The sequence below is a fragment of the Galleria mellonella genome, unplaced genomic scaffold (genome assembly GCF_026898425.1).
Source record: "Galleria mellonella isolate WM207_F2 unplaced genomic scaffold, CSIRO_AGI_GalMel_v1 utg32, whole genome shotgun sequence".
In the NCBI taxonomy this organism is placed as follows: Eukaryota; Metazoa; Arthropoda; class Insecta; order Lepidoptera; family Pyralidae; genus Galleria; species Galleria mellonella.
The window spans coordinates 6,581,090-6,607,717 of record NW_026442075.1 but is presented as its reverse complement, the minus strand read 5'-3'; the positions used below and the strand labels follow the sequence as shown (position 1 = coordinate 6,607,717).

General features: G+C 28.5%; 1 protein-coding gene across 13 annotated transcripts in view; it reads right to left on the bottom strand.

Annotated features, from left to right (window-relative positions):
* LOC113510608 (small conductance calcium-activated potassium channel protein) overlaps positions 1-26,628 on the bottom strand; it is a 266,010-nt gene that overhangs the window by 24,731 nt on the left and 214,651 nt on the right. For all 13 annotated transcript variants that reach the window (XM_052896244.1, XM_052896245.1, XM_052896243.1 and 10 more), the window contains one exon: positions 1,312-1,517. In XM_052896244.1, the coding sequence (XP_052752204.1) occupies positions 1,312-1,517 (206 nt within the window). The remainder of the gene's footprint in view (positions 1-1,311; positions 1,518-26,628) is intronic.

Below are 26,628 nucleotides of genomic sequence, written 5' to 3'. Positions count from 1 at the left end.
CCACCTTTTGTTCAAATTATGTTTATTTTATAAAACTTATTTCAGTGTCCCTTGTTGAAAAATAGATGTTCTTTATTTCTTTCTAATCATTCAAATAAATACGTAGGTTATTCTATTAATAAGTACTTAAACAATTTTTCAATAAAGTTATAAAAATATGCCCATTATTTTTCGATATGAAATTTAGAATTGATATTATTCAAATAATAATCGTAATCTCGAAGTTTAAATTAAGATATTAATGTACAAAAATTATAAGGACAATTTTATAAATTAATACTGATAAGGACTTCAGTATATTTTTGTTACACACTACTAACACACTACGTACGTTGTTTACCTTGAAACTTCTCAATTTAATATTTGATTCTATTTTTTATAGCAGTTAGATATTTTTTTATTCAATATATTGTACTTACTTTGCATAGTAAAGACAACATTGTTTTTTTTTAAGTTTAGGAAATAAAATATTTATTCTGAAAATGACATTTGGGTAGCTAATACGACTCTCATAGTCATACATAAAATTAATTAGTTGTACATACGTTATGTACTTTTTGGCAGAAGAGATTAAACATAAAACTATAATCGGCTTATGGATGTTTGAACCAATTTGCGCTTCATATAAAATAGCCACGTCCCATTGTGATTGTTTGCAACCAGAAAATGATGCTTTTAGAGCGAAAAGTCCGCCTTTATGTTAGGAACGTGGCATGAATTGTGCAAACTTTTGTTGTTGCGATATGTTTTCCGAGGTTTATTTTGAACACAATTGCATTTAGTTAATATTTAGTGTGAGCTGTGAATATACATAAACGTAAAATTTAAATTTTTTAGATTCTCTTAAAGTAAATTGCAAATATTCTAAAGATAGAATAATTTAATACTAATACTTTGATTGGTTTTATTCTACCTACAACCAATAGATTTAACATTATAAAAAAAACATACTGTAATTGTTGTAACATTTTGTTTCGTTTTAACATAACCTTAATTACTAAGTTTTGTCTATTATATTTATATATATACTATGAAGGATAAATTAAAAAAGAAAGTACACTTTCTGTACACAGTGCGTAGTTACATCACCACTTAAGTTGATAAATAAATTCAAAAGTTATTTACATATTTCAGCCTATATTTCTCAGGGAAAGTTATTCAGCTTCATGAATACTATTACTAAATTTTGTTATATTCATTTCGTTACACCGTAAATTATATTAATGATAGAGACTTTTCTTTCCAGACACATATGTGACTTATAATACGCATTCCACGTATATGCGATAAATACTTCTTATAGGTACTTACCTATATCCTATATTAGGTTTGTGCTTAGCTGCCCCTCCACCTTTGTACGTGCCACCGCCGAGCGCCCTCTCTTCTCCAAAGCGTGGGTACTCGCTGTGCACTCCAACGAGCGCGACGCCCGCTTCCTCGGTAGCAGCGTCCCTCCCACCCCCGGAGTACGCCTTCATCGCGCCGGGAATCGACAGGGTCGACACCGGCTTGCGCAGCTGGAATACACATAAATGTCACGTTAGTTCCCTTTTTACGACTTGGTCCTCGGGTCTGAACGGAATGCTGCTGTATCAACGCTATCCATCTCCGTGTCCCATATATTGTGCTGAACATATTGCCTTTATTGAGACTTGAAGAAATGTTCAATTATATTTAGATCGTAGTATATAGATCTACGAGTATCATATGAGAAATATACCTACATGTAATGAAATCAAAAACATTATGGTACAATATATCACTTTTATTTAGAGAAACTAAACATTCTTCCCAAAGAAATATTCTAAAAATATTTAAATTAGTAGAATACTCTTCTCTAAATATTATACACTAATAATTTTAATTTCAGTTTGTATACATATTATACTCATCTTAATAGAAACAAATGGACATAATATACTCTTACTTCAATAATAACATATTGCGTTTATTATTAACATTACCTGTCCAGTCTCACTACTCTTTTGTAAAGAGTTAACGTTCTCAGGTAGAGCACATCTAGCATTTTCCTTCAATATTTCTGTTGCTTTTTAATTACGCTTTAGGGATCAACAGAACAGAACAGAACTTTGACGAGAGCAATTTAATAAACTGTACTGAATAGAAATTGTTATGAGCTGTTATAATAACATTGATATAATCATGTATTATAATTATATATATGTAATTAAATAAAATAATAACTACACTAACCTAGTTCATCATCACTAAATACAAGTATTTAGTATTGAGAATATTAATTACTTGCAATTATGGATTTGCCATCACGAGTTGGTAAATGTAAGGATATACATATATATACAACTTTGAACATAGTAATCTTTTATTCTTTTAACTCGGTTAGTTTTAGTGCCAGTCACTGCATAAAACATACAGAGTTAATTTTATATGAAATTCAAATTGAGAACAAAGAGTTATCAACGAGTGGATTTTTAAACACTTTTAGTTTTATCCCTATTTTGTTTGTTTCTATTGGATGTTCTGCAATTCTTTTCCTTTATATATTTTGCATTGATACACCTACTTAATTTCTGATATTTCTCGTCTTGCTATTTTTTTTTATTTAAACAGATTTTGCTAATTTAATAAGCTGCGTTAACAGTATACGCTGACAGGGCACCAGTAAGTGATAATTAGTGAAAAAGAAAAGGCAGGTCAGTTAGTCCATCGTAATGAATACACCTGGAATTCAGCACGATGGTTTCTAAGGAAGACACATGGAAGTTGACCTGACAGAGTATACAAGTATTGCTAGCAATGGGACTGGTATTCCGCATTACTAACAATTGCTTTATTATTCTTACATACTATACAAAGTACAAAATGTTGTCTTATTGCTAAAGCAATTTTTTAAATACTTTGGGTAGAGGCTAAAAGAAAAAAGGGAGAGAGAGAGAGAGAGTTATTACACTACGTGCTATATAAATTTATACCATGTCATAACGATGCTGTGCAAATATGACGCCAAGAGGTAACAAAAAATTTCCTTTCACATTAATATTTGTAAGGATTCTGTAATTTGCGTAGCCATTACGAGACATTATTTCACTTTGTGGGATATCGTAATAGACCTGTCATGGTTTTCAAAAGGAATACAATGGATAAATTTATTTTGTCTGTCAAAACCACCAGTTCATCACTAGGTAAACAAAATACGGGTCGTGTAACTGTCTCAATCAAATCAATTGTCCAAACAATTTCAACTAAAAAGGTATATACAGTTCTCTTAAACTACTAAATGCACATTCACAATGATCTATTTACGATTCTATTATTAATATTATAAAGGTAATATTTGTTAGTTTTTAAATATATTTGTTTACATAATAATATTTATATATTTCGATATTTGTTACTTAATCGCATAATAGATTTTATTGTTTTTGATGACTGCAGATTCGATATTACGACGATAAAGTTAGATTAAAAAGTAAACTAGGCCATCGCCTTTAAACTCTTTATACTAATAAATAAACTAATTATTACTGCTAAATATATTACATCAAATTCTAAACTAACCAGAGCTTTTACTATGAACACATTTGTAAATTTAAATATTGTGTGGCAGTGTGATAAACTGCTACACAAGCGTGGTCGTCATTCATCTATAAATTATATAAAAAAGTACTATTTATTCACAGTTAATAAAAGATTGCGTAAACAGGGGTGGAAGTACTTCTGGCATTCGCCTTTGGGTCATTGACATAACTAATATTGTGGTAAACAAATGGATTAGCTTGAGCATAGTTATAAGTTAACCGTATCTACTTAATATTATAAATGTGAAATTGTTTGTCATCTGTTGTAAAATATGTTGATAGCAAAGGACATGACTTACTTTTTATTTTTTATATTGATATATCCTGGCCTAGATGACAAAGATCATAGGTAGTCACAAAATGATAAAGTTTATTTTATTATTAGAATTACTAATAGGATATAAACTATAACCAATATCAATTTAATTTTAATTTATAAATTATAAAATTATACTTCGCAAAGAAACAGTAAATTCGATGGTTAGTGACCTAAATCCACAAAGATTACTTTTAATCATAATTTATATAGACCTATGCGTCTAATAAACAATTATAATATTATAAATATCATAGGAACTCAAAAACTTTATATTCTATATAAAAATCAGCAAAGTCGAGTGATCCAACAGTAATGACCTCATTTTGATAAAGTATCGGCTTCGAAATTCGATACTAGAAAGCCCATTCACATTGTGCTCCTTACATTGTTTCGAAAGAATCGCTCTTTTATCCTTGTAGCTTGTATATTCGATATGACTAATATCGAACATGAATTCTTGCTAATATTATTAACGCAAGAGTGACTTTTTTGTTTGCTATCTCTTAGCGCATATATGTATTATATAAAATGCAGGATATAGGCTACTTCTTCCCGGTAGCGATTTTATCACGGTCACAAAATCACGTATAAAAGCTCTTTAAATTTACATATAAATAAATATGTAAATATATGTATTATAATAAGAAGCTAATTTAATTATTTTAATTAGAACAAATCACAATATTATTATACTATATTAATGTAATATAGTTTTTATTTTATACATACAAAACTATTCATGAAATGAATTCTATAATACTTTTATTTATCGTATTAAAAACATTACATCACAATTTACTGTGTACTTCCGGTATAGAATAGGTCACCCCTTCCTTTCCCGTGGGTGTAAGTAAGAGCCGACTAAAGGATCATAATGGCCGATATAATTAAAACATCACCGAAGACTAACTGCAGCTGCCAACCTGGCTACCAAGAGTGGTGAGTACTGGCAAAACTCCCCTTATGAGAAAGGCCCATGTTCAGTAGTGGATAGTTCACGACTGTCATAATAATATTACAATTAGATGAAATTATAAAAAATATAATGATATAGTTGTAAAATTAGTTGACATGGATTACTTTCCGTACGTAAGAATAGGGCTGTTACTTGCCTTGACATAGTGAAGGATTATATCTGAAGTTCCTACTATTTCACTGTTGTATATCTTTCCCATAAGTGTTGTAAAAGAAGACTAAGGGAACTTAATGATCGAGACATTGGAGCAGCATCCCTCTTAAAACATCACCAAAAGCTTAACAACAATTAACATTTCATTTACCAAGAATGGCAACTACTGGCATAATTATCCTTATGGGAGAGGCCTATGTTCAGCAGTGGACAGTTAACGGCTGATATGATAAAATGGTTTTGTTTACTTGGGTATCTTTAACAACATCCTAGTTATATTATAATTTTTATAACGACATGTATTGCAGTACCTAATAACACAAGAATTATAATTCAGTAGTACCACATGATGACTATCTCCTCCGGTTATATAACATTATAATGTTCACAATAAATTAATGTGATAGAAGTTCGCAAATGTTTTCATAACTTACATAATCTTTATGCATAATAAAGTGACTAGAATTTTTAACTACTACAGAATATAATTGACTTTACAAAAATTTCAAAAAAGAACTGACCGTGACCATGTAAAATAAAATAAGAACTGTCGTTTTTTATAAGAATCAACTATTTACAATCGTCGTATTTATTTTATAGAATTGTTGTTTAATCTTTAATACCACTTTTATAATAATAGATAAATCTGATGACACCTCATCTAAAATTATCACGCGGCTTATACACATTGCGCCTATTCACCCGAAAACTATATCTTCATTTCGTTAGCAGTAGAGTAAACATTACTAATCACCTCATTGTTTATCTAATGCTACGTTGAGGAAGGAAAGCGTCAACTGTTGGTTAACCCGATAAGTCAACTAAATGTTGGGATAAAAGTCGAACTAAATTTATTGATACCGGTATCCTGTCTCTTAAGCTTATGGAAAGATGGATGCATGAGATAAACTGATACTCAGAACATTATGTTATGTATTATATAATATTTAGTTGCCTAGTTTCTACTAGATTATTTTCACACAGAATCCTAGATTTACTCTTGTAATATATTTTTCTAACTCAGAACAAAACGATGTCTCCTAAGTAATTGGATATAGTGGCAATGACCTTTTCTCTTACGTAAAAGCAATGTAAATTCACAATAACGATATTTTAGGTTCATTAATTTTTATATAGTTACAAGTGGTTACAAATTTATTTTATTCTATATAAATATTTTACATTTTTGAAACATTAATATGTCTTTTGTACTAAAAAAATTAATATAGTTGTATTCTTACAGTAATTATATAAATATCACCTACATTTCACATAAAGCTATTTTACTGAACTTATAAATTAAATTTGTAGACGAAAAATAAATATTCATTATATGGTAATGCAACATTCTAGATAAGAAATAATTTCATTAATTCATAAGTAAAATAAATTACCTTGTTACGTAGCTACAAATATTGAGAACATGGAAAAACTTTACAAAAGTTTTACAGTAAAAAAATAATAAAAAATCGGCTTTGACCTTAAGACTAAAACTTTTAAATATTATATATTCTATACTATTCACAACTGATGAAAATATAATTTTCAAGAAATCCAATATATCTAACAAACTTTCACATACATAATATAAAGATAACGGAAGTTTATAAAAAAAGTCCTTAATTGACCATTAGGCATAACTTAAAATTGTTTACAACATGCGCTAACGTTTTGCCTTTAAAAAAAGTAATGAAAAACTCTTCATGAAATGTTAATAAAGAAACTTTACTCGTTATTATAATTTTCTCAAGTATTGAAATACTTATCCTTTTGTATGATATAAAGATTTGATATAGCTCTCGTATTGATTCCTTTTAAATAGGCACATGATTTGCAACTTTCGAAGATACTTTGTATATTAATATCGAAACTTGAAGTTTATTAAGGCCCGCTCACATACATATTCGATATTGACAATTCATTATTAATGACAAATCGATAATATCGAATAAACATTCGCATAAAAAATCGAATGGTGATATGATATGTCAAATCAGTCAATGACAATTTATTGTAATTATTTTTCAACATTATATCTGCCGTAGGTCTCGTCTATACAATATTATATTGTTTAGTGTCACCCTGTAATACCATGTACCTGTAATATCACTCCATCCTATGCATATGATTGTTATACCCTTGTTTTGCAGAGTCGCTACTTAAAAACTTACTTCTATTTATGATCATCATATTAGCTGTAAACTATTCAGTGCCGAAAATAGGCCTTCTCTTAGGGGATTTTTCAAGTAGTTGCGACGCTAGACACGCGGGTTGGCAATCGCATATAGATTTTCAAATGTTTTAAAAAGGTTGCTGCTGCTCCTTCCTCGACCATTAATTTACTTACTCGAGATAAATTTTCTGGATCATTAAGTTTCTTTTACGAGACCCAAGGGAAAGGAAAGGGTGGCCTATTCTATGGCGAGACCACATATTTCCATATATAGGTCATTTAAAACTAACTCAAAACACAGATTATCATAATCATATTAAATGTATTAGGCTATACATAGACGTTCATTATAAAAGCGGTATCATAAATCGTAATAACTTGTGCCATTTCGTCCTTATGGATTCATATTTATTGAACGTATTCGTATTTTTTCACGGTTTGTGAACATGTGAGTAACGGATATTGATGTTTATGGGTCACAATTATATTAAGTTTATGCATCCCAAATACGTGACTTAAATGCGGAAGGCGTATGGGCCACTGCAGACATAGCAAATATATATTGCTCCGCAACAAAAGAAAATAGATTTTATTTGTTTGTACCAAGTAGTATTTTTTTGTTCTGTAGAAAAAAAAGACATCAGTTTCAATCGTGGATTTCAAGTTGACACATCAGTTTCAAAATTTAAAATGGAAATGGTGAAAATTAGTTCATAATTATTAACATCATAGCGTAAAATACACACACAAAAGAAATCAGACAAATTGAGAACTTTCGTTCTTATAAAAGTCACTTTAAAAGGATTCGATATGTGAATGTTGATTAAAAAGGGCTTGTTATTTGTTTCTAAGATGTCTAAGTTGAGCTATAAGAGATTTGATTGATGTGTTCAACCCTAATTATGAAATAGATCATCGCTCCTCGTCCTTGCCTTGATCAAAATACGAACCTTCTTATGGTTCGTAAGATGATGGATGAGATTTAGTCCTCACTATCATATGATGATATGTTTTGTATTGTATCTATCTTTGTTTTTCTGCGATATTATTTTTCACATGTTATTCTTACTAATATAATATGAAAGTAAGTTTGCTTGTTTATTTGTTAAATATTCGCGCCTTAATGGCTCTGCTATGGTATTTGGGGTGTAAAAGGACATCTTTAAAAAATTAATATAAATAATGTTATTTCAAACTTTAAATATCTTTTTGCAAACATCTTGAAATAATCATGCACAAAATTATACATTTATACCAATTTCGACAATCGTTAATAAATATAATTAATTTTAAACTATCGCGTTGTTGACACATATACTCAATACACAATCGGGACATAATGCGATGAAAAAATTTATAGGTAAATAGTACCGACATTCCTGTTTTTATTGGTATTTTATTGACGATGTAAAAATCAGGTGTGTGGGTACTATTTACACGAAAATTTTTTAATCGCGGTAAGTCCAGATAATATATTTAAATTAGTTAATAAATATGTTTTGTCGAATTGTTTGTATCATCTACTTGATATCAACATTAGTATATATAAAATATGATAATGATAAGGGTAAATAACAATTGAATAATAGTTATAAACCATATTTAACCTCATATTAATCACGACAGATGTTTGGTTGTTGCTATCAACACTTTGTTCTTCAAAATAACTTACTAGTCTACTAGTATTCATAAGTTTTAATGTACAAACGTTGTAACATTATAAATATTTATGTTGCGAAACAAGATAGACAAAACATCTGTGGTTATGTAAATATCTGTCTGTATTAATAATATGCTGATCTAAAGACTAAGTACTACTTATTCAGCACCTTTATTTGTAAACCATAGGTCCAAATAGGAATAATAAATAACGGCTTCTCCAGCGCAATAATAGAGAGTAAATAATAGGCAAATTGCCATGTGATCTCTGTATAGGATGGACCATCCTTCCTTTCCTGTGGGTGTCGTAAGTGACGACTAAGGGAACTTAATCATCGAAGGATGGAAACAGCGCCCCTTTTAAAACATCACCAAAGCTTAATTCCGGTGTCAATCCACCTACCAAACTGGCAAACTCACAGATTATGCAGGAAACCTATATTTAGCTAGATACAGTTAAAATTGATATGATGATGATGATGATGATAATAGATAAATCATAGTTTCAGTATGAACTTGATAAGGATAATATAGACTTCTAAATTCTACATACAACACATTCGTAAGATAAACATTGTGTTCCGGAAACTAAGGAAATATATTCATCTAAAATAGCACAAGGTATTAAGATAATAATTTTGAACCAATCATGATATGTGGAACCAAAGCATAGAATTATATGGCTACGAAGCTTGTAGTCACTCAGCGAACTCTGAGGAGAGCTATTAAGCTCGAAGTTTACCTACATGATGTAAATAGAAATTAGGTTTAACTAAGATTAATTACTAGGAAAGTTATCTTATACCAGTAAATCTAACTAACATGTAGCAAAGACAAGTTCAACATAAAGATGTGCATTTTAACCTGAAAAAAAAAATCACTAGCTCAAGCTAACCACATGACTCGGTATATCTCAAAGAATTGTTAAATAATGATAACCGATTATATATAAAATAAAGATAACCGAACTAAATAAACCCGATGAAGCGAATTCTGATTGATTCACTGATTTAATGTGATTGCAAGAAATTTATAGATTTACCAGAAGGAGACTTTGTACCAATGTCATTTACCTGGGATCTATATCTATCCTATTCGTGTTTCTGCCGTGAAGTAGTTGTATTTGCATGGTTATGTTTTGGTTAGAAGATATGACAGTGAAATTACAAGGTACAAATTCATACATTTTAGTCTTAAGGGATGGTAACGCATGAGAGGTATCATGGGACAACATCCCGTTTCCTTCAGGACAGGCTCAGCCTAGTGTAGGAATCAATGTTAAACTTTGTGCTTATAAAAACTTATTTTAGTAATAAATACATTTTTACATTTTTTTTACAACATAGTATGAGTATACTGCCACATCCATAGTATGGTTCATGTTTATAGGCGACGGTTACCACTTTCCATCAGATGAGCCATCAACATTGTTTCCCATTTGCAAGTTGCATAAAAAAATTAAGTGAATCTAAAGCAATCCAAAGGCCTTCTTTCAGTAAATAAGAAATGCCTGAAATAATAACGATGAAGTTTGTTTTATATGGATACGATAATTAATGTAACTATCAAGTACTTGTTATTAAAATGATATGAACATTAAGCACCTACAATGAAGGTTTCACTCACCAATGCTAACCTCTATTAGTCAATCAATATATCACTATAATAAAAAAGTATGAAGAGGACAAAATATTTACATATACTTTTTTTTTTTCATTAAATCACAAATATATCCTGGTCTCCTAGCTAGAATATCTTATGTTATGAAAAACTACATCCAAGCCTAAGTCCATTTTGAAAAGTTAACGTATATTTTTTGGGTTAGTGACATACTACTACTGACTGTGCGTCTCATTCGTTTCTGCCTTATACACCTGGGTTATGGAATGAGTTCTTCTCTGCAGTTTTCCCCTTACGAATATAAAATGGAGCATTTCAAAAATTGTGCCTACAAATATTTTAAAGGCTAGCAACGCACAAGCAATCCCCTTGTGTCGCAAATATTCATGAGCATCGGTGATCGCTTTCCATCAGGTGGACAGTCTGATCGTTTGAATTCCTAACAATAAAGACAAAAGTGTATTTCCTAAATTAGCCCGATTGGGAATCGCACCCATGATCTCATTACGCAAAGCAACGTATGTGTCGCTACGTTACGAAGGTTGTCATTATCCTAATGTATTATTGAAGTGATTAGTTGCATATTTGATTCAGAAGTGGCAACATTCTTCACATAATCTTACAAAAGACAAACTTTGTACAAACTTTATATATAGGCGGTTATATTATTCCATTCGTGTTTCTTCCACTAAGAAGCTATGCTTGCAAAGTGTCTTTTAGATAGAATGATGGTTATATCAGTGAAATTACAATATGAGGCATGAAACCTTAGTCCTCAGAAATTACAACGCAAAGTAGTACACATTATCATTAAGCATTACGCATTCTAGAAAAACAAACTGATGACTCATAATATATGATGGGCAAAATATCTTTAAATACTATATATATATATATACTTAAAATATATTTTACCTACCTGTAAATTATGAATTCAAAACTAGATTTGTGATCTAATGCAATTTTTAAATGAATCAATTTTAAAATAAGCAACAATATTCCCACTAGTGATTACTATATTCCACCACGTCAATTAACTGTTCATCAATTATTTAGTAGTATTAGCGATCAATAAAAAAAATGAAATACAAGAGTGACAATTATTTATTTTTTCTTATGACATTTGATGAGTGATGAATTTATAGCTAAAGTGAAAGTACTCGTAATATATCAATAAATTTAAAGTGTAGTAAAGTAACGTACTCCTATTTAAAAGGGTTTTATTATTTCTGTCTAAACCAATGAGAGATAAGGAATATGTGATGTGTATGAATGAAAAATACAATAAATGAGCTAAAGTCAAATCTAATATAGTAATAAACAAAGCGAACGAATAAAACTAATAAAAAAAACATCTACAGAGGTGTAATCTAGATCCAAGTTAATTTTAAAATATTCATTTCCTAAATTAGCTCTATCCAGATTAAAACTAGGAACGTTTATACTCCAAGGAGAGTGCTTTCTAATACGCCACAGTCTACTACATTTAAATTAATATGTAATGTAATTCAAGATCTTTTATTAAAAAGATTAGCAATAGTATTTTAGCGATAAGGCAACTCATTGTTGCTTTTTTCATTACGTTTGATAGTTATGACTTTTTTTGAATAAAGAAAATAAGTGTTTTCATTCATTCGTTCATTCAACATGCGATTTGGTGATTCGAGCATTGATAAGTTATATAATCATGGAAAATTTCGTTATTTAAAAAAAAATAAAGATATTGAAGACTTATTTCATATATATGTTAAATAACCTGAGGTCAATTTATTTGATGACCTATTGTTATGGGCATGTGATGCGCAGAAATAAGGAATATGTTTTAAGATAAGAAGAAGATATTAAATATAAACATGAATGGCTAAAAGGATAGAGAAAGATCTAAAGAGATTTAGTTTGACTGTGTAAAAGATGATATGGCCAGAATGATAATGATTATAAAAATGATCACGAGTAGAGAAAAATAGAAGAGAAAGCCATAATACGCCGACCCCAAATAGATATTTGGAATAAGTGTAGAAGATGGTGATGATGACCTATTTGTCAATTATACTTATACTGTACATATAATAGCTTCCTCAAAATACATACATACATACATACATATATATATATATATATATATATATATATATATATATATATATATATATATATATATATATTCCAATTTGAAAGGATTCGCGTCTATCGCCGTACGCCTGATCTAATATGGATAAGGCAAAAAGCATTTTAAATTTGTTTCGTGATTGGGTATAGCCCAATCTATTTCAGAATACGGCGATTGGGACTCGGGCAAACAAAGAACTGCCTCCTGGTTGCAGGTAGATATGTACTTTCCTATTCTATTATCATCCTTTTTTACATTCATACTACTATTTTACTATATGCAAAACCCCGTTATGGGGATTGGGGAGGCCTTTTCATTCGTCAGCAGTGGACAGTTAACGGCTGGTATAATTATAATATGTATAATAATTATTCAAATATACTATTTCCAAAATGATTTAAGAGTATATAACTGTAATAAACTTATTTTATTACTTATATTTTAATAATAAGCCCTTTTTTTATAATAATATAGGCATAAATAGATAGGAATATTTCTATAATATATGCACGTTATGATTCCAATACAGAAAGATTAAATTACCGCTGGTTGTCGACACTTTAATGTAATTAACTCTTGATGAGATATCAGAATATAAAAATGATATTCCGATATCTCATCATCTCGTCTGGATATTTTTGATAATATAATCATCAAAAATGTCCAGATAAGAATAAAAATAATGCATTTTTTATAATTGTTGGATTATATCATTATATCATCATAATACCATATATTAAAATCTATTCAGTTGTTTATAAGTAAATGAGCAAAAATATTCAAATATTTTTCTATAAACTTTTCCATTTATAACATTAGTAGGATTTCAAATTTCTTTATTATTGCGCTATTCCAGAAAGCTTACAACATAAATAACGGATAGAGCCGTATTCCTGAAACATTTCGCTTAGATTCACATATTCACTACCTATATTGAAGATTTACTACCATTTACTAGTGGATACGTCTACCAGGGGTTACAGTAGTGAGCGTATTTTTTTTGTGCGTCAGCATATTTTCCGGTATAGTTACCGTATGTAAAAATTATTGTTATGTTTATTTTTCTTATTTGGTAAACAACTTTGGTGAATTATTTTAAAGAAAACGAAAGATAAAGTAAAAAAGGTTTCACTCAACTACCAATAAAAGAAGAATAATTCGGGCGCATGTAAGTACATATTTTTTTTTTTATGCTACTGTGGTAGCAATAATCATACGGTCCTCCTGATGATAAACGGTTACTACAGTCTGTTAATGCCTGCAACACCGGAGGTCTCTAGCGCGCATTGCCAATCCTTATGAAATATTTTTATATTAGTTTTGAATAATCTCTCATCAGTCTTGATGTGTTAAATAAATATGATTAGATTTTTAGTACAAAGAGTAACCTAAATTGATTAACGCATTTTTATGCCGTCATAAACATATAAGTACTATAAGTGGCGTGGAGACAGTATAAAGTAAAAATACCATAACATAACATAACCATAAACTGACAGCAATTATTTTACAATCACAAATTAGGTACAATTCAACAATCGAATTTTTTAGGACGCAATTGATGTTACTACTGATCTTAGACAGCAGGGATACAATTCCTCTTTACATTGCAGCATGAAAACAATCATTACTCTCTTTTACAAATATCCCTAATTGTATTGACTATAAAGAGCTTCATATTTATGTTTCTAATGTCTTTAAAATGTATTTTTAATAAGTGCTTCTTTCACGAAATACAAGTTTCTACAGCGTATCAAAGTGTTTTCCTTTTAACTTTTCTTCCATGATTATAAAACAATTCAACTACATTGATATAGTGACTGTCTATGAATACTTAAAAGCTATAACTCAATATCACTTCAAGGAACTTTAATTCGATAACGTAAAAATACTAGGTGAAACTGTGTATAAGTGCTGTTCATTCACTTGAGTTAATAAACAAATTCATTAGGAATAATAACATTAGAAAATGTATAGTAGGTACGAAAATATAGGAAAAAACCATAAATTTACTTAACAGTACATTTAGCATTCTTTAGTTATAAAAATTAACAAATATACTCGTTTGTAAATAAATAATTTAAGTTTTTGTTCCAAAAAAACAGTGACTTGAATCGTTAGTACTCAATATCAAATGTAAAAATAATCAAAAGAGCTTAGAATATATATACGAGTATGTATGTACGTACATATACAAACATACATTATAATATACTTATATCACACCAGTGTCTAGTTAGGGCAGTAGAAGAAAAAAAATGCTCCAATCCACACAGATCCTTTCGTCTCCTTTACACACATCAATCTATTACAAAATTAAGTCTAGCCACACTTAGCTATTTACTATAATTTTAATCTCCATTATGATAAACAAACAACTGAAGTTATTCATCAAGCGATAAAACATAATTTGCACATATTAATTTTAGCTTTATTTCACTTGTTTTGGGTTGATTTTCGAAAATTCTTGCCGCTTATAATTCGAGTTCATGCGCAAATTATGTGTTTACAAAAACGTTATTATCTGATAAAGAAATATACAAACAAATATCCCTTACATGCACGTAATAAATCTTCAATATAAACTCGTAGATTCGACCTCTCTAGGAAATTATTATATTTGAAGCTTATGTAGGTTTTATATAATATATAGATCTAATTTTCAAATTTTAATTTTTTTTTTATAAATTTCAAAATTATTTAATAATTTAAATTTGTCATAAGTTACAAAATGTAATTGAATGTAAAAAAGTTGAATAAACTGTTTAAACACTATTTTTTATTAGAAAGTATTAAAAGAAGAAAATTTAACAATTTAAAAAAAATCTTATAATTTAAGTTTATATAAATAAAAATATTTTTTTATTTCTTATTTTAATTATAAAAATAACTTTTCATTTCAGATAAAATATCATAAAGCTATTTCGAGCTGAACACAACTAAATCTACGCTATCTAATAAACTTTTAGTATATAGAAGCAAAAAGTTTTGGGATGATGAGGGACATTATAATCTAGACAGCTTGCCATAACATTTATGAGCAAGCAAGTTTTATATGAACTCCAACTACATTTTGATAAAAACGAGCACGTTATATACCTACAATATGATAACTTTGTTTAAGTATCTAAAAGAACATTACTTGTATATTTTCCTCTTAAAGATTTGATTCCTGCATACTAAATATCTTGTAATATATTTATCATGAAATGTTTCAGTTTATTTTGTGCTCTTTCTTTATTTTTATTGAATATATGAATATACAGAACGATTATGTTTATTTATTATTACGATCATATATTTTTAATGTTTTTTTTTTCATAAAGTATCATCATCAAGACAGCCGTTAACTGTCCACCGCTTAACATAGACCTCCCTCGTTAGAAAGAGATTTGCCAGTGGTTGCCACGCTTGGGTTGATAACTACAGTTAGGCTTTTGGTGATGTTTTAAGAGGGACACTGCTGCCCATTGCTCGACTATTAAGTTCCCTCAGTCGCCTCTTACGACACCCATAGCAAAAGAAGGGTTTCATAAGGTATAATAAACTAATTAAGATTTTTTTTTATATGGCATATGTATGCCACACCTGATGGTAAGTAATTACTATAAGTTATAAACGCCTGCGATACCAGGGGCATTAATTTAAAAATTTTTTCAATATATGAATAAAACTTTTATGTTACTCCGATAATAAATAGACAGATATTTCTGTCTTTTCCATTTTAATGCGATTATTCTCTGTATTTTCTGTTTCTGTATTATCTGTATTTTCTTGTATTTTGAATAAATAAGTTTCAGTAACAACACATTTTAATATATTTATACAACGTGCCTAGTATCTTACATATGACAAGTGGGGAATAATAAAAGATTTAAAAAAATATAGGATACAAATAAAATAAAATTAGGCAATAAATTACGTGGAAAATACTGCAATAATTCTTATCTTTTTAAGTTAATTTTAGACTTTCGGCACTGCTACTTGAAATTCGGAAAGTAATCAAACTTCCCTACCAGACCAGTAAGTTATTGTAAAAGTTTCACCTTTTTAATTTCGTTTAAAGTATTTGAGAGTTTTACTAGGCCTTCCTTTTAGAAAGGTTTCTCAGAACTTGAACTATTGGAGAATACCTCGTCTTTTCGCTAAGTTCTTAATATTACCCAAAAATTATACTGGGATTTTTATTTATGTATTAAATGTATGCACTTTTAAAATAGAATCTAACAGATATTTCGAATATTAACAATATCAATTGTTGATTAATACTATACTATAATTAATTTCAATTAGAATTCTAGTTATAAGGTTTATAATCAAAATAGTCAAATATTATATCCATAAGAGACCGTAAAATCTATAGCACGAGGAATGTAATACTAATATTGAATAAATTATATATCTAATTATATATTACTATTTCTGAGAAATATAATTCTAGAAAATGGTAATAATTTATTTATGGTTTGACACCTGGCAATTATTAATTGCAATATTGTAATGGAATTATTATTTAAATATGAAAATGATATTCTAATTAGGAGTGAGGTGTATTTATCATAACAGATATAAATAACAAGTATTCAAAGATAACAGATAACAGTTGTTCTTGCGATGTCGTTATATCTGTTAAAAATATCATTTATAATTCACCATACTCAAGCTATTCAACCACTGTCAACAATCAACATTTTCAGTAATCGATAATAGCCGGTCACTAATATTGCTTGAAATAACAGAACAGCCAATAAAAAATAAAATAACTATTCTTGTCTTTGTCTTTTGTATAATATTGTCATAAGCTAAAATGAGACTCGCCTAGTATTTATTTGAAATAAACCAAAACTATAGTAAGTAGTTTCATAAAAATAAATCCTCTTTGAAAAGCGAATTTTTAATTAGATCGTGTTATTTGTTATTTCATTGATTAATCTAGCTCGCTCACACCCATTTGATATACTGTTACTATAACGAGATGCACTTAGTATTATATTATACTTAAACTCATATTTATATGTCATTTCCTTCCTAAGGGCCGTGGTTGAAAAAATGACAACTGTTATTTAATAACAGATATTGGTACCTGTTATTATTGCGTAACAATAACAGTAATAACAGATATTATGTTTGACCTGTTATAACCCACGTCTAATTCTAATTACTGCGTGATTGAATTTTTTCAATACGATTGTCATGGGTCAAAAAGTACGAGTTCAAACTTTTTTCAATTCCACAATTCCAAAAATTTACTTTTCATAATATTTCTGTGCTAATTCATAATCGACATGTTAAGGATAGATTTCGTACGGATATTGTTTTAGATACAATTTGACAAATAATCCTTAATCCTGAAAACCTTCATATCTTTTTTCTTTCTCGTCCATCTTCAGGAAATTTATATGAAATCATAAATTTCCTACTTTAGCGAAATCGATTTTGAATAGGAAGTATTTTCAAGAAAAACACGTATTTGAATGAGCTAAGAAACTTTTGTGGCATTTTATGAGTGGTCATAATTTAAAGATCGGTAGACGGCGGTCCCCTATTTTATAGCTCCTATAACAATATTATTGTTAGAAAAGCGAGCATTTTTGATAAGTACGCTCTTTTTTTATTGAAATTTTTACTTATTGTATTTATTATATAAAATTTTTAATGAAATATTGTAACTTTACCTATTAATTAATTTTAATATTATTATGTTTAAATATAATCTAATACGACTATGTTATAAATGTAAATAGTTGTAATATAGCAATAGCACAATTTTTACAAGTATGAGATTTTACGATTATAAAATGTTTGTTTTAAACTACTCGTACAAGTTAGTATATTTTTTTTATCATATCAACGATACCTAATTTTTTAATGCTCGATAATTATTATGTATAAATAGGTAAAGTAAAAAAATGTCCATTCGTTTTCTAACACAAATGGGTATTTGCGTGGATTTTCCCATTGAAAAAAGTAGATAATAATAGTAAATAAATAGTAGTAAGGACATTGAACATTGCATTTTTTAATGACTTCAAAAAGAAAAATATTCTCAAATTGTTTTTTTTTGTTTGTATTTTTGCGGTATCTTCATTAATTCTGAACCAGTTATGATATTATTTTTTTAATTCAATAAAATTTATTCAAGTATAGAGATGTTATCTCTATTACATTGCGGAGAAAATCCTTATATTATAATTTTCATATCATATAAACATATAATCATGAATGTGAGTTTACGAGAGTAAAATTTTTATAGAATGTTATTACAAACTGTTTTTCGTGTGTAACGAACCATACGTCGAGATTTTTATGCACAGAAAATTTGTGAGTTTCCTGGAAAATGACGTTGACTCCAGACAACAGAAATATTTTCTATTCTTTACCTTTAAAGCTGTACTAATATAGTATTTTTTAAACTTTGATATACAGACAAATTTCAACACTTTGATTTACCAATGACTAATTTTTTAGTCTCTCAAAATGCGAAAATTTATATTTGATTATTGTGAGCTATAGTTTAGCAAACTTATCTCTTAAAAAAAGTAAAAGAAAGTTAAATCGAATATAAAAATGACTTAATTTTTGTATTTGACTATTAGAGAAGATTCTAATTTCTTCCAACAATAATGTATTTTTGACAATAAGACCGCTTTTTATACTTCACATGTATAATATATATATATAAAGAGTAAATAAACAACAAATCTAGTAACTTATTCCTGTCATCAAAATTAATTAACATATGTATGACATATACATTTAAATTAATTTAGAAATTGATGAGAAATTTCTCCGAACTTTAATTAAACAGAATAAATCTAGGCCAATGAGATTCCTCTTCATTTCTGCTGTTCAAATTGCTTCCAAATATTCTCTGTTTTATTATTTTCAAATATTGTATCGGCCACAATAACATTAGAATCAGATTTCATACAACCTTTTTATAATATTTGTGTATATATTTATTACAACAGTCATTTATATTTTTTGTTTTTTATTACGTATAAACTATGTATTTTGGGTTTTATATTTTAGAATTTGAATGAACCAAATTTAATTATGTTTTCTTCCAAAAAAAATTTATAACTATTTGTAATATTCTCATAATTAAAAAAATATAACATTTTTTATAATCTTTTCGTTAAAATGTCTTAGAAAAGTGCACTATTAAAAATGGTTAATGAATTTAAGGTGACGTTAAACTGCGATTTATTTTATCCTATTAACTTTGTTAGTAATTACTGCAGTAAGGTCATTGGCTTACTATAATTCATATCTTATAAAATAGTTCGTAATTCATGAAGAATATGGTTTCATTTTGTATACATCATTTTTTGTGTGCGTGACCAGAAAACGCCCATGTCATTTTGTGTGATGGGTGTGGAGCATCATTTTACCTTAGCTATGAAGTTCTATGCCGTACGCAATTTTTATATATTAATCTTAGTAAATTTAAAATATTTACTTGCTTTTTTTTCCTGTTATTTAATATGTTAAACTCCTATTTTTCTAATAATTATTACTTACGAGTAATATTTATTATAAAAATGAGTTAATAAATTTATTGTAAAAAAAACAAAAATGTATTATTTCAAGCAGAGTATAAATTGTTACAGTTACGTACTAACATAACATAGACATGTTATATTTTTACGGTAAACTGTAACCCTTTCTACAGGTAACTACTATATAACAACAAAAAAATAGTACCCAAAATTATTTGGTAGAGATCAATTATAAATAATATTGACTTTTGCATCACTTCACTTTAATTATTTACGATATTTCTTATTTTTGTATCTGTTGCAATAAACCTTGAATACATAAATACTATAATAATAATTATTTAACTATATTCATTTTTTAATTTAAATGATTCGAGTTAAATTAATGTTTTATTTTTATGCAACTTAGAATGGCAAACAAGCTGACGGCCCACCTGATGGAAATTGTTAACTATCGCCTATAGATATGAGCAGTTCCATGGACATAACAGAGTATACTGTTTCGCCCATGATACCCTCCATGCGTTGTCATTCCTAAGGAGTCAGGTGTTATTCCTCTGTACCCTGTAAATGCATTGCCATACCCATCCTTCAAACTGAAACACAGCCATGCAAACACAACTGCTTCACGGTAGAAACACAAAATTATATATATATTGAAATTAAATTTAAGAAGAATTTTGTCAATTGTATATCACATAACTGTATAGTAAAATATTACAGTAAAAACTTTATATAATCTAAGCCAATCAAATGATTTAAACCCATAAGTACTTACTATTCAATAATTATCAAATAGTTTTTTTATTATAGGATTTAAGTCATAACCTATATCAAAATATATCAAGGAAGAGTAGAAATATTTGAACTTTGTACCAAAGTCATCTGCTTGGGTATCTGTTCTATTCGTGTCTCTGTTGTGAAACAGCTGTACTTGTATGATTGAATTTCAATTTGAAGGTCAGTATATATAGTTGGTAAATGTATATAAAATATGGCGTTACAGGGTATTTATTTATTTATTCTTTATTGTACAATAAAACTTTGTACTAGGGGCGAGCTTAATGTTATATGGCATTATCTACCAGCTAACCATTAAATAAAATTAATATTCTATATCTATGGTGCTGTTCATGTTTATAGGGGACTTTTATCACTTTCTACCATATGGATTATCAAATTTTGCTATTCTCAATTATGTAAAAAAAAGACTACAATTAAAATTACCAAAAATAAAAAATTGGACGATTTCCTTTAATTATATTTAAATGACTTCCAATAGGAGAGATTACCAATACTTTAATGCACTACATAATACTTGGTTAACATAACAGATATATTTATTAAAATAATAAACTTATATCACAATTCTGTTAACACAATAAATGACATAAGTTTAAGGTAAGGTCTTTATTTATTCCTACTTTTGTACTACTTTAATAGTAGCTGAACAAATAGCGTTATCGTGATAAATGTTTTCCGTAAATAATTTATTGTTAACCCAAATACAGTAGACGGTACGTTTTAAAGTTTCTTTTTATAACCGAGACAAAAAATAGGCCAATGTCCTTCGGGTCAACCCTTGTTTAATTAGTGTCACTATGAACATGCTTAATGAAAATACCAGAAGTGACAATTGCGCAAACATAAGTGCACATATGTATAAAAATCATCATTTACCATTAAAAATGAAAATTATAATGACATGACGTGTTTTTTTTTAATAAGACTTAATTTTTGAAGTACAGATTTTTTGCTTTATTTTTGTTAGCTTCCCAAGATAACTGATTGAATGATATTCAATATTTTTTGGGTGAAAGAATAATTATATATATATATATATATATATATATGTTGAGGAATAATTAAAGACTGGGTAATTGTAGTGATTGTGTGCTACTTATCTTTATTATTAATTATTATTATCGCCGATTGTATTTGCTTTTGAAAGGTCACATGATTACAGATTTAGATGTAAATAAGACATTTTTAATGAATATCAAACTAAATTAATGAGTATTGAAGAAACAATTTTATTATTCACCTAATTAATTCAACAAATGATTCTGTACCAAGTTCCAAAGACTTCATTTACATATTATTTAAGACGTTTCACAGCTCCGGTCGCGTGAATAATGTACATCTACTTTACATGGAGCTACAAAAAAGCTTAAACTATAGCCTTGAATCTAGGTGATAAATGGAAATTAATTAAAAAACTTTTTAAAAAGTTTGTGTAGTAGATGTGATAAACAAATACTAACTTATAGATGGGCCATAATCACTACTTTTTTTCTTTTTATTTGTAATTTAGAATATAATGAATAACAAACTAGGCATAAGTTTACTTAATTGAAAGTAGTAACCGTCAGTGGTAAACATGAACAGTACTGTGAATACTGAATATACTGCGAAACTCAAAGTATCCTTTTAGTGACGCAATTCCTAAGGACTAATGCTTTATCAAACCAAAAAACAGCCTTGCAAGCACAGTTACTTCAGCAAGTGTACTTGCAAGGCTGTTTTTACAGTAAATTACAAGATTTGAACATATTCATGAAGCCGATTTTTGTCTAAATACATAACACTTTGATAATTCTTAAAAAATCTAATATTATTGGAATAAATTGGAGTAAATAAGAGTTTAATATTATAATAATAAAAGTTCACTGAATACAATTTAAAAAATATATATTATTTTCATAAAATAAAAATTTCTAAGATGCTTTCAGTGAAATATAAGACTTTATACATTTTAATCAGAAACTTGAAAGGAGAAATTTTGATCCTTCTAGCAATATAATTAATTCTATGATCGCTCCTACTAAATTTACTCTGACAAGCTTATTGGGGTTTGTGCGAGTGACAGTTAAACGCCCCAACATTATCTCTTGTTATATTGATGTCGTTAAACGAATTTAATATGTATATCAACTCCTCTAGGATATTATCGCGTCTCATAAATTTATGGGCATCTACATGTTTAAGGTGACATAATAACTTTTGATATATATATATATATATATATATATATATATATATATATATATATATATATATATATATATATATATATATATATATATATATATATATATATATATATATATATATATATATATATATATATATATATATATATATATATATATATAGATCTAAAACCAAAATTTTTCGTTTTATAAAATTTAATATATTTATAATAATTTGACTTTTATTAATTTTATCTAAGTGACAAAAATATAATGTACTCGTGTATCAAATTTTCTTTAAATCAGTTCAGCCGTTTAAGTATAATTGAGTAACACAACAAATATCTATCACGTTTATAATATCAGTAATATTATTCAAAAATCAATGTAAATGAAAAGAAAATAACAATTACATTTTATCTGCTTTATTTATTTTTCTTAACAATCAACTGACGGTATTCGCATTGTATATCTAGTGTTTTACATAATTTTTCAATACAGATAAGTACCTATTAAGAGGATAAGTTAATTTACATAAAATGAGCCAGCTATTTCCTTATACAAATTTCAATAATTAACAGATCTGCCCAGACTGTAAAAGAGAGATTATTAAATTACTTAGAGCCAGGCTTAATCTCTAAGGTTATAAAGTTTGATACTCGTTTACCGAGAGGCTCGACAACGACAAACAAAATTCACTTTTCTCCAAGATAAAGTTGATAACAGCCCGTTTAATAAAGCTACGTGGCTCTCCACATGGAAAAGTTTCAACTAGATAGAAGACTAAATAGGTTGCAGAAGTGACTCTTATGAATGCTAAGCGAAAATTTCTTCGTGAATGTGCTGTAAATTTATTTCAACCACATTTTTACTGCTACTGGAGTTGTATACAATGAATCTGTTTTTAAAAAATACCTACAACGGAGAGTGCAAATTGCCAAGATCATAGAAGTTATTAGTAAATTTTCACTTAACAATATGAGGCACATTAAAAATGTATGATATAAAATCTAAACAACTTTTATTAATAAAAAAGACATATTTTGTAGAGATGTAGTTTGTGTCGACTTTTACCCAATAACCTAATAATTTAGAGTGAAAAAAAATTTTTAATCTAAACATCCCATCAACTACTAATTATTATTTTAAACAGGCTTCATAAGGTTCTAAATTCTGTATTTTTTAAAACGATATGTCTTTGCCTATTATGAACCGATTTTTATATTTCTTCTTTGTAATCGATTGCCTTGACCTCATATTAAATGTGTTACGATTGTAATTATATATTTTTTTTTATAATTTTATAGCTGATAATAATTGACAAGAAATTTAACGGTGCGGTTTTTTTGAAGTCACTCTATGGACATAATATACTTTTAAGTATATAGTATAATTATGTTGGTACAATGTGTGATTGATTAGGCATACATAAATTTCTAACTAGAACATAGATACACTAAGCATAGATAGTAAGATAAGATCAAAGATTTAATAAAGAGGGGTCATGGTAAAGTTTCCGAGAATTCTGAACTAAGTAAGACTAAGTTAGTGGTCGTGAATGCATCCGTTCGCTGTCAAGATATAGAATGCTCATTATATTAGGACCAAGTACATAAGTACGTATTAAACTCTGATTAATAAACTTGAGTATACTGTTGCGACTAGTCAAAGGAATTAATTGATTATTGTCGTCACAATGAATGTAACACTCGAAAAGTCAACATTTTGCCAAACATATTTTGTATAATTATAGTTTTTTACGAGAGTATTAAGGATTTATAATAAGTTATTGAAATACGTGTATTATAGATTTTTTATACCATTGATGTGGCAAACAAGCAAACGACCCATCTGATGGTAAATGGTTCCCGTAATCTATGAACGCTTGCAATACGTGCGCGTAGCTCAATGCCGACATTGAAGGAACCTTTTTTGTTGCACCTCATGCTATAGTCTCTTGGTAAAATCTCAACAAGAAGCTCATTCCATAACCTAGACATTCGTGGGAGGAATAATTTATTTATTTATTAATTACTAGCGGCCCGTCCCGGCTTCGCACGGGTAGACATATTTACAACATTTTACATTTTTATCTGATCCTACCTAGTTACTTATAGATGTGCCCGCCTCTACCTGCCTCTCTCTCACACCGTTACAATGCCTGGCTAGCTAGCCACGCAACCGACATGGCGCGGGCGGCGGACGGCGCCTTTTCTATATCTGACTTTAAAAAATATTTTAAAAAGTAACATGTACAAAGCGTCAGCGTTATTTTTTCTATTACTACGGCTTATTAAATTTACAATATCTATTGAATGGAATAGCCGATTTGAACAATTAAAAAAATAATCTATATAAATTGAAACAGTCCTGAAAATAATATAATTTATTTGGATAAGGATTTAAACAGAAGTATGAATAACATGGTGTAATTTTGGTCGGTATTTCTATCAACTTTTAAAATGTAAAAAGTGGTTATTGTGACATAACGATAATAGTTGGGCATATAGTATTACCAAGTTTTTCATATAAGAAATATGTATAAATAGCAAATATACGTATACATATATAACATATACTATGTTACACACGAAATTGAGAATAATATAAAGTACTTACTGCTTATCATCTCTGAAACCAAACTGTACGCTACCATTCAGTCTCTAAGGTGTAGATCTAAATTTGTGTAAATAGCAAACTGTAATATACGTAAATTAACAAAGTATTTTACAATTAGTTATTTATATACGATGAAAAATACCTTATGTGTTAATACAGTCTTATGGTATAGAACATCTTCGTACCAATCATTCAAATCATTTCAACCGTTAAATCGTGACAGTGATATCTTTACAAACTTTCATATTAGTAATATTAGTAGATGGGACTAAAAAGCTTAAGACTGGTGTAATGAGTAGTAGTCGGAGTCTAAGTGAACTTACTCCGTAATAGCACATAAAATACAAATACAATGAATCTATAGAAACTTTATTCTTTCTTTATCTAATTCAGGTAGAAGAAAAATACTTATTTGTAATTCTAAAAGAAAAATCTTTTGTGATTTTCTACGCTAGTTTAATCCCAGTAGAAACTAGATACATTAAATCATACTTCTAGTATATTACGTACTTTTCGTCATAAATTTTGTAGACCATACGGGAAGTTAATATTTCAACGCTGCAGATTCTCTACGCTTCACTAAATGTAGTAAAGTTCAAGATTTAAAAATAAAAAATGAGATACTAAAAATATATAATAAACTTAATCTACAATTTATTATGAGTTAAAATTATATACTTACTTATTATATCAACCATTAATTGTCTGTTGCTGAACATAGGCATCTCCAGGGTTTTGCCAGTAGTTACCACGCTTGACAGACGGATTGACAACTGCGGTTAGGTTACTAATCCCTTGATTATTAAGTTCCCTTAGTGGCCTCCTATGACTCCTACGAGAAATAAAGGGGTGGCCTTTTCTGGACCACACGGCACTAACATATTACAAATGAAAATTTGTTAATTGTGTTGCATCTAGCAATGTTTATAAGTCAACTAGGACAGTATAGTATATAAATACAATAT